This window comes from Poromitra crassiceps (assembly GCF_964638095.1).
Source record: "Poromitra crassiceps genome assembly, chromosome: 22".
NCBI classification, from domain to species: Eukaryota; Metazoa; Chordata; class Actinopteri; order Beryciformes; family Melamphaidae; genus Poromitra; species Poromitra crassiceps.
This window is the reverse complement of record NC_139647.1, coordinates 21,935,386-21,945,342: the sequence shown is the minus strand read 5'-3', so window position 1 is coordinate 21,945,342 and position 9,957 is coordinate 21,935,386. Positions and strand designations below refer to the sequence as shown.

Genomic DNA, 9,957 nt, shown 5'->3' with positions numbered 1-9,957 from the left:
ATGCTAGCAAATGAGGATCAGTGTTTACCAAAGCCCAAGACGACGCCCTCAAATGTCTTGTTTTGTCCACAACTCAAAGATAATATCAGTTTACTGTCATACAGGAGTAAAGAAAACAGAAAACATTCACATTTAAGAAGCTGGAATCAGAGATTTTAGACCTTTTCTCTTAAGATTGTACTCAAAACAATTATCAAAATAGTTGTCGATTAATTTTCCGTCGATCGACTAATCCTTGGCATACTTGGTAGCACTTCTGTAGAGACTGCAATTGACCGCGCTGCAGACTGTATCATCCTATTGCATATTGTTGACCTTCTCAAGGAAACTGATGGTCACACTATTGGTAAAATTCCTATTCTAACATAATAAAACCAATAAAGTAGAAGTTAAAAAGTACGAAAATGATTTATTTACAAAAAGCAAAGTCATAGAGCTCTGGTTCAACACCCCCTCCTCTCCTGCCTTAGGGAACTGACCCGGAAATCCCGTACTCGCATCCTTTTATAGCCTTTCACAGGAGGTCCTTATGGTAGGAGAGCAGCAAATTGAAGAAAGTGCCCCCTAGATCTCGAGGGAGGTATTACAACAACTTCTAGATTCTCTCCACAACACACCGCAAAGACTGTTCAAAGTGATACGCATGACAAGTTTTGTTATGGCTGACTCAATCCATCTTCCCCCTTTCAAGTCCTTCTTTATTACAGGTCCAATTAAAAAGGCCGTAAATGTGCTCCATATTTTAAATGATGAAGTCAAAATTGATGTCTTAAGTTAAGTAGTTCTGGGATAATCACCATAGACTGTAAAGAGCAAAGCTGCCATGCAATGGTAAGGAGTAATTATTACACCTTATATCACCTTGTTTCAGGGCAACGCCATAATATAAGACTTTTTGAACTTCACAAAGTGACAACTGTTGATTTCTTGGACAAAGGTAGAGAGATTTCTGATGTATACCGAATATCCAATATCCCATGTGTGTCCAACAGCGTTCCATTGCTTTGGAAAGAACCTACGTACAGAATAGGATTTCCAGTCTTGATGCACTGTGTGAAATAGGAGGAATATAGCCGGTATATCCACCTTAGTGTGACCTATAGTAGGTTTATGCACTTCAAACACACTGAGATAATGCTCTCTCTCCTCTGCGTATAACACTGTTTTCTGTGAAAAGCACACAATAATATCATGCACCAGTCCAGCACACAAGGTTAACACACCCACAGGTTTACTGTATATGGTATAGTGTAAATGTTAAGAGTTATTACCAGCAAAAAAAAATGCACTTATATTTCCAAATATCATTACAAAAGATTTTAGTCTCGGCAAACAGAAGCTTTCAGCACTTGGTTTCAACACAAGTTTAAAGTTAAATTTGTAAACTTTTTGGGGTTTTTCAACATCTGTAAACAGGTGTCTGTAAAGGTGACAACTGGAACATACAGTATCAACCCCCAATGTTAAAATAGTTATTTTCTACATTCATACACGTGTTATGTACAGTATGTACTTCCTGGAATAAATACAGAAGAAATATTTTATTCATTCTTGGGGATTTTTGTTTTATTGATCTTTGCAATACAAACATTCACTTTGATCACACATTCAATCACTAAAGCTTTGTAAAAGAGTGGTCCAATCTTCCCAACTAAATATTAACATATCCACACAAACACGCACGCATGTGCACACACACACACACACACACACACACACACACACACACACACACACACACACACACAGAGAAAAATAAAGGGAATACTTCTAGTCAATTAAGGCAACATGGAGTGGAACAGGAACAGCATAAAATATTACAGTCACAATAGAAATACACAACAATAATAACTATACAGACCACACAACAGGTTATGTTTTCATATGAATACTTGTGTGTTTGGATACTCACTATCACCGACTGATACAGTATAACACAAAGAAAAGAGCCACCTACAGGAAATCAAACGTCATCAACAGAAAATTCAACTCTGAAAAAGACGTCACAGTCCCGCCCACACTGTTTGACTGACAGGTGATCTAATGGCAGTGCAGAAACACCACAGCAATGAGAGCTAAGCAGCAAAGATGGAGAGAGAGATATTAAAAAAGGTAAAACACTGAATCCCACACATTGCTACTTCCTGTCTACTTGAGCTTACACAGCTTAGCAGTGGCTCCAATGCCAAAACATATCAGTCCAGGATGGAGAGGCTGAGTGAATGTGGTCTGGACTCTGTGGAGGAGAGTCATGGTTTCAGAGACGCCGTAGAAGGACAACATACCTGCCTTGTGATCCAGGTACACTCCTACTCTGGAGGATTGAGGGACAGAGATGGGAGTTGCAATATCCTCATGTGTGAAATTATAACTCTTTCCATAATAGTCTAATGCCCACGACTTGTCGTTGCATCCAAATCCACTTTTTCTCTCTGTTCTTCTAATATCTTTATATGAGACTGCTATTGAAACTCCATACCCGCTCCACTCCACCTCCCAGTAACAACGTCCAGTCAGACCCTCTCTACTCAGGACCTGCTGCCAGAAAGTGAATCTGTCTGGCTGACTAGAAGATGACTGTGCTTCACTCATGACTGTTGCTTTTCTGTTCCCCTCAGATAATAACAGCCGTGCGTTTGTTGTGTTTGGATCCAGTGTGATCTGACGTGCATATTGTAAGAAGTCAGCTCTGGTCTTGGGCTCTGGTTGTGGCAGTAAAACATCCTCTTCAGTCACTGTCAGTGAGATCTTAGGACATGCCTCTGTAAGAATGTTCTGTAGTTTATCTCTGGCCTCAGACACAGCTGCAGTCACATCCTCAAAGAAGTGCAGAGGACGGGTATCGATCCTGGGTGAGTCTGTAGATTGACTGAGACGTGACAGCGAGGGGTAACTGTGGAGGAAGTGGATGTGATCCTCTGTGTGTGAGAGCTGCTCCAGCTCAGCGTGTTTCCTCCTCAGCTCAGAGATCTCCTGCTTCAGCTTCTCCTGAAGTTCTTCAGCCCGACTCGCTTCCTTTTTCTGCTGGGATCTGATCTGCTGCTTCACCTCAGAGCTTCTCTTCTCAATGAGACGGACCAGCTCAGTGAAGATCTTCTCACTGCCTGTCACTGCTTTATCAGCAGAGAGATTCATAGCCTTGAGGTTCTGTTGAACCACCTTCACATCTTTCTTTCTGGCCTGGAATTTCTTCTGGATTTTTTGCTGATTCACCCTGAGCTCTTTCTGCCTCTCGGCCCTTTCTGCGGCAGCTGAGACCGTGTCGTGTCCCTTATGTTCGTCCACGGAGCAGAGATAACAGATACACTGCTGATCAGTACGGCAGAACATCTTCATCACCTCGTCGTGACGAGAGCAGATGTTCTCCTGAAGCTTCACGGTGGCTTCCACCAGCCTGTGTTTCTTTAATGGAGGTGCATCGTAGTGAGGCTGGAGGTGCTGCTCACAGTAAGAGGCCGGACACACCAGACAGGACTTGAGGGCTTTCAGCTTTCTCCCAGTGCAGACATCACAGGCCACATCTCCATGTCCAGCATAGCAGTGATCAGGAGGAGCAGCTTGGTCTTCCTCAGGTCCTCCACCAACTCTGCTAACATGGTACTTTTCACCAGGACAGGCCTCGGTGTGAAGGTCTGTCTGCACTGGGGGCAGCTGTGGATTTTCTTCTGATCCTCTTCATCCCAGTAGCTTTTAATACAGCTCATGCAGTAGCTGTGCCCACAGGGAATAGTCACCGGATCCTTCAGTAGATCCAGACAGATCGAACAGCAGAATTTCTCCCGGTCCAGCTGAATTCCTTGCTGCGCCATTTCACTTCTCAGTGACAGTGAGTCAGATAGTTTCACTTCCTCTGAACTGAAACAAGCTGGGCTCTGGTTCAAACCAAACCCCTGTTGTTGTCTTCATGTATATGTGCTGATCTGCAGCGAATGGGCTGGTCAGCTCTTGCACTTCAGAACATGTTTACACCCATCTTTAAACTAGCAGATCTGTGAAAGGGGAGGAACAGGAAATATGTGGCGAGAATGCAACTGGCTGTGTTTGAGACCGGGGAGAAGAGGGTCAGGGTTTGCTTCATTCCAGGAAGAGTAGCCTAGTGTTAAAGAGACAGTGCGTGTTTAAATACAAACCATAAATCAATCTCTCTCCCTCCCTTATTCCCCTCACTTTAAGTGCAACATTGTAAAATAAAGTTCCAAAACCTTGTAAGTGGCTTGTGGAAATTAACTATTTAGAATGGCTCTCTCTCTCTCTCTCCAACTTTTGTAAGATATTTTTACGTAGCTGTAATGGTATAATGAGTAAAACAAACAGTCAAGCATTCAGAAATAATATCCTATGCCCCCCGCCCAGGCCGCGCTGCATCCAGGGACCCCCATCCTGCGTAAGTAGGGTTCCCAGAGTAAAACCTGGACATTTCCACCACTGATTAGACATAATAGACAGGTGGCCAAATGGGCCAGATTGCATCATGCCCTGACATTAAACACAGAGAGGGGGAGTGGCTGCTTCATCCAATCACCTGCAAGGTACTTTTTTGAAAGTGCCTTTGAAACGGTTTCTCGAGCGACTTCGGTCCCAGATGGTTACTGTATGTGAAAGCAAACCATCTGGCAGCGTCATGTTAGGTTGTCATCACATCAGGTGTGTTGTGCTGTGCGCTGTTAGCGCCAATTAAGACAGTTTCCAAGCAGTGTTTCTAGGAACAAGTAAACAGAGTAAAATTCACCACCATATTGAATCTATCTGTGCGGGCTGGGCTGGGCCGGCCAAGGAGAAGATTTACACCTGCATGCGTCATGACCCAAACCATGAGCATAATTACATGGGACTTAATTGACGTTAGCAGGGGCTGATCCCCAGGTATATTGCACACACTCTTTGAAATGCAATCCTTTGTTCCACCTCCCCTTTCCCAAAGTCTTACAGTAGGTTGTAAATAATAATAGGCAATAAAAGAAAAATAATAGTGAAATTCCAAGAATGGTCTGAACGTCTTTTCCTGCACTTACACACCAGCATGTGCTGTACGTATCCATCATTTTCAAACCTAGAAACTCCTCCGGGAATATTTGTGGCATATTGCCTCAATGACTAGATGAGCATAAGTCTGTCCATGTCTGCACTTAGTGTAAAATGTCTCGCCTAGCATCTCTCATCTATCAAGCACCATCAGACTGGGGCTTCAGTTCTCTTATTTCTCATATCTCATATCGTCTCTCTCCTCCGTCCGTCTCTCTCGTCGGGACGCCGTCTGTTGGATGTCAGCATGCTGCCAGTGATCAGGTGACGTGATGTCAGCATGCTGCCAGTGATCAGGTGACGTGACTGCGTACATGATGTCAGATTAGCAGCTCTGCCATATTATCCAGAAATGTGTGGGAGACTACAAAGAGAGAGGCACACTGTATAATCTCTCTCAGTACCAACTCTGCCTCAGCACAGAGCAGCCGGTTTTTCTGCTGCGCCACAAAAAACAGAGGATGAGAGAGAGAGAGAGAGAGACAGAGAGAGGAGAAGACCCTTCATTACTCTCCACCTCCACCCGAATCAAGTTTAGCCGCTCTGCCTTTATTTCAATAAGCAATGGACAGCATGTGCAGACACTGACCACACTAGAGCTGCAACTAATGATTATTTTCATAATCGATTAATCTGTCGATTGTTTTCTCGATGAATCGATTAGTTGTTTGGTCTATAAAATGTCAGAAAATGCTAGCAAATGACAATCGGCGTTTCCCAAAGCCCAAGATGACGCCCTCAAATGTCTTGTTTTGTCCACAACTCAAAGATAATATCAGTTTACTGTCATACAGGAGTAAAGAAAACAGAAAACATTCACATTTAAGAAGCTGGAATCAGAGATTTTAGACCTTTTCTCTTAAGATTGTACTCAAAACGATTATCAAAATAGTTGTCGATTAATTTTCCGTCGATCGACTAATCCTTGGCATACTTGGTAGCAGTTCTGTAGAGACTGCAATTGACCGCGCTGCAGACCGTATCATCCTATTGCATATTGTTGACCTTCTCAAGGAAACTGATGGTAAAACTGTGGTAAAATTCCTATTCCAACATAATAAAACCAATAAAGTAGAAGATTTATTAAATAAATTATGATTTATTTACAAAAAGCAAAGTCACAGAGCTCTGGCTCAACACCCCCTCCTCTCCTGCCTTAGAGAACTGACCCATAAATCCCTTACTTGCATCCTTTTATAGTCTTTCACAGGAGGTCCTTATGGTAGGAGAGCAGCTTATTGCAGAAAGTGCCCCCTAGATCTCGAGGGAGGTATTACAACAATTTCTAGATTCTCTCCACAACACACCGCAAAGACTGTTCAAAGTGATACGCATGACAAGTTTTGTTATGGCTGACTCAATCCATCTTCCTGCTTTCTTGTCCTTTTTTATTACAGGTCCAATTAAAAATGCCGTAAATGTGCTCCGTATTTTAAATGATGAAGTCAAAATTGATGTCTTAAGTTAAGAAGTTCTGGGATAATCACCATAGACTGTAAAGAAGAAAGCTGCCATGCAATGTTAAGGAGTAATTATTACACCTTATATCACCTTGTTTCAGGGCAACGCCATAATATAAGACTTTTTGAACTTCACAAAGTGACAACTGTTGATTTCTTGGACAAAGGTAGAGAGATTTCTGATGTATACCGAATATCCAATATCCCATGTGTGTCCAACAGCGTTCCATTGCTTTGGAAAGAACCTACAGTACAGAATAGGATTTCCAGTCTTGATGCACCGTGTGAAATAGGAGGAATATAGCTGGTATATCCACCTTAGTGTGACCTATAGTAGGTTTATGAACTTCAAACACACTGAGATAATGCTCTCTCTCCTCTGCATATAACACTGTTTTCTGTGAAAAGCACACAATAAGATCATGCACCAGTCCAGCACACAAGGTTAACACACCCACAGGTTTACTGTATATGGTATAGTGTAAATGTTATGAGTTATTACCAGCAAAAAAAATTGCACTTATATTTCCATTCAAATATCATTACAAAATATTTTAGTCTCGGCAAACAGAAGCTTTCAGCATTTGGTTTCAACACGAGTTTAAAGTTAAATTTGTAAACTTTTTGAGTTTTTCAACATCTGTAAACACGTGTCTGTAAAGGTGACAACTGGAACATACAGTATCAACCCCCAATGTTAAAGTAGTTATTTTCTACATTCATACACGTGTTATGTACAGTATGTACTTCCTGGAATAAATACAGAAGAAATATTTTATTCATTCTTGGGGATTTTTTTTTTATTGATCTTTGCAATACAAACATTCACTTTGATCACACATTCAATCACTAAAGCTTTGTAAAAGAGTGGTCCAATCTTCCCAACTAAATATTAACATATCCACACAAACACGCACGCGCGCGCGCACACACACACCCACACACACACACACACACACACACACACACACACACACACACACACACACACACACACACACACACACACACACACACACACACACACACACACACACACACACACACACAGAGAAATATAAAGGGAAGACTTCTAGTGCTGCTCCATTAAGGCAACATGGAGTGGAACAGAAACAGCATAAAATATTACAGTCACAAATAGAAATACGCAAAAATAAGGACTACAGCTGTATACAGACCACACAACAGGTTATGTTTTCATATGAATACTTGTGTGTTTGGATACTCACTATCACCGACTGATACAGTATAACACAAAAAAAGAGCCACCTACAGGAAATCAAACGTCATCAACAGAAAATTCAACTCGGAAAAAGACGTCACAGTCCTGCCCACATTGTTTGACTGACAGGTGAGCTATGGGAAGTGCAGTGCAGAAACACCACAGCAATGAGAGCTAAGCAGCAAAGATGGAGAGAGAGATATTAAAAAAGGTAAAACATTGAATCCCACACATTGCTACTTCCTGTCTACTTGAGCTTACACAGCTTAGCAGTGTCTCCAGGGGCAAAACACATCAGTCCAGGATGGAGAGGCTGAGTGAATGTGGTCTGGACTCTGTGGAGGAGAGTCATGGTTTCAGAGACGCTGTAGAAGGACAACATACCTGCATTGTGATCCAGGTACACTCCTACTCTGGAGGATTGAGGGACAGAGATGGGAGTTTCAATATCCTCATGTGTGAAATGATAACTATGTCCGTAATACTCTAATGCCCACGACTTGTCATTGTATCCAAATTCACTTTCCGCCATTGTTCTTCTAATATCTTTATATGAGACTGCTATTGAACCTCCATACCCGCTCCACTTCACCTCCCAGTAACAACGTCCAGTCAGACCCTCTCTACTCAGGACCTGAGGCCAGGAAGTGAATCTGTCTGGGTGACTAGAAGATGACTGTCCTTTACTCATGCGTGTTGCTTTTGTGTTCCTCTCAGATAATAACAGCCGTGTGTTTGCTGTGTTTGGATCCAGTGTGATCTGACGTGCATATTGTAAGAAGTCAGCTCTGGTCTTGGGCTGTGGTTCAGTCACTGTCAGTGAGATCTTATGAGGCCATTCCTCTGTCAGGATGTCCTGTAGTTTATCTCTGGCCTCAGACACAGCTGCAGTCACATCCTCAAAGAAGAGCAGAGGACGGGTATCGATCCTGGGTGAGTCTGTAGATTGACTGAGACGTGGCAGCGAGGGGTAACTGTGGAGGAAGTGGATGTGATCCTCTGTGTGTGAGAGCTGCTCCAGCTCAGCATCTTTCCTCCTCAGCTCAGAGATCTCCCGCTTAATCTTCTCCTGAAGTTGTTCAGCCCGACTCGCTTCCTTTTTCTGCTGGGATCTGATCTGCTGCTTCACCTCAGAGCTTCTCTTCTCAATGAGACGGACCAGCTCAGTGAAGATCTTCTCACTGTCTGTCACTGCTTTATCAGCAGAGAGATTCATAGCCTTGAGGTTCTGTTGAAGCACCTTCACGTCTTTCTTTCTGCCCTGGAGTTTCTTCTGGATTTTTTGCTGATTCACCCCGAGCTCTTTCTGCCTCTCGGCCCTTTCTGCGGCAGCTGAGACCGTGTCGTGTCCCTTATGTTCGTCCACGGAGCAGAGATAACAGATACACTGCTGATCAGTATGGCAGAACATCTTCATCACCTCGTCGTGACGAGAGCAGATGTTCTCCTTAAGCTTCACGGTGGCTTCCACCAGCCTGTGTTTCTTTAATGGAGGTGCATCGTAGTGAGGCTGGAGGTGCTGTTCACAGTAAGAGGCCGGACACACCAGACAGGACTTGAGGGCTTTCAGCTTTCTCCCAGTGCAGACATCACAGGCCACATCTCCATGTCCAGCATAGCAGTGATCAGGAGCAGCAGCTTGGAGTCCGGTCTTCCTCAGGTCCTCCACCAACTCTGCTAACATGGTACTTTTCACCAGGACAGGCCTCGGTGTGAAGGTCTGTCTGCACTGGGGGCAGCTGTGGATTTTCTTCTGATCCTCTTCATCCCAGCAGCTTTTAATACAGCTCATGCAGTAGCTGTGCCCACAGGGAATAGTCACCGGATCCTTCAGTAGATCCAGACAGATCGAACAGCAGAATTTCTCCCCGTCCAGCTGAATTCCTTGCTGCGCCATTTCACTTCTCAGTGACAGTGAGTCAGATAGTTTCACTTCCTCTGAACTGAAACAAGCTGGGCTCTGGTTCAAACCAAACCCCTGTTGTTGTCTTCATGTATATGTGCTGATCTGCAGCGAATGGGCTGGTCAGCTCTTGCACTTCACAACATGTTTACATCCATCTTTAAACTGGCAGATCTGTGAAAGGGGAGGAACAGGAAATATGTGGCGAGAATGCAACTGGCTGTGTTTGAGACCGGGGAGAAGAGGGTCAGGGTTTGCTTCATTCCAGGAAGAGTAGCCTAGTGTTAAAGAGACAGTGCGTGTTTAAATACAAACCATAAATCAATCTCTCTCCCTCCCTTATTCCCCTC

At 43.5% G+C, this 9,957-nt stretch overlaps 1 protein-coding gene across 1 annotated transcript; it reads right to left on the bottom strand.

Moving 5' to 3' along the window:
• Positions 1 to 1,642: 1,642 nt before the first annotated feature.
• LOC310796418 (uncharacterized protein) lies at positions 1,643 to 9,601 on the bottom strand (the record flags this gene model as incomplete). Its single annotated transcript, XM_083658605.1, is given in 4 exon segments — positions 1,643 to 3,563; positions 3,566 to 3,809; positions 7,832 to 7,838; positions 7,956 to 9,601. Coding segments are annotated over 4 exon segments (3,312 nt in total). The 3' UTR covers positions 1,643 to 2,148.
• Positions 9,602 to 9,957: the final 356 nt, after the last annotated feature.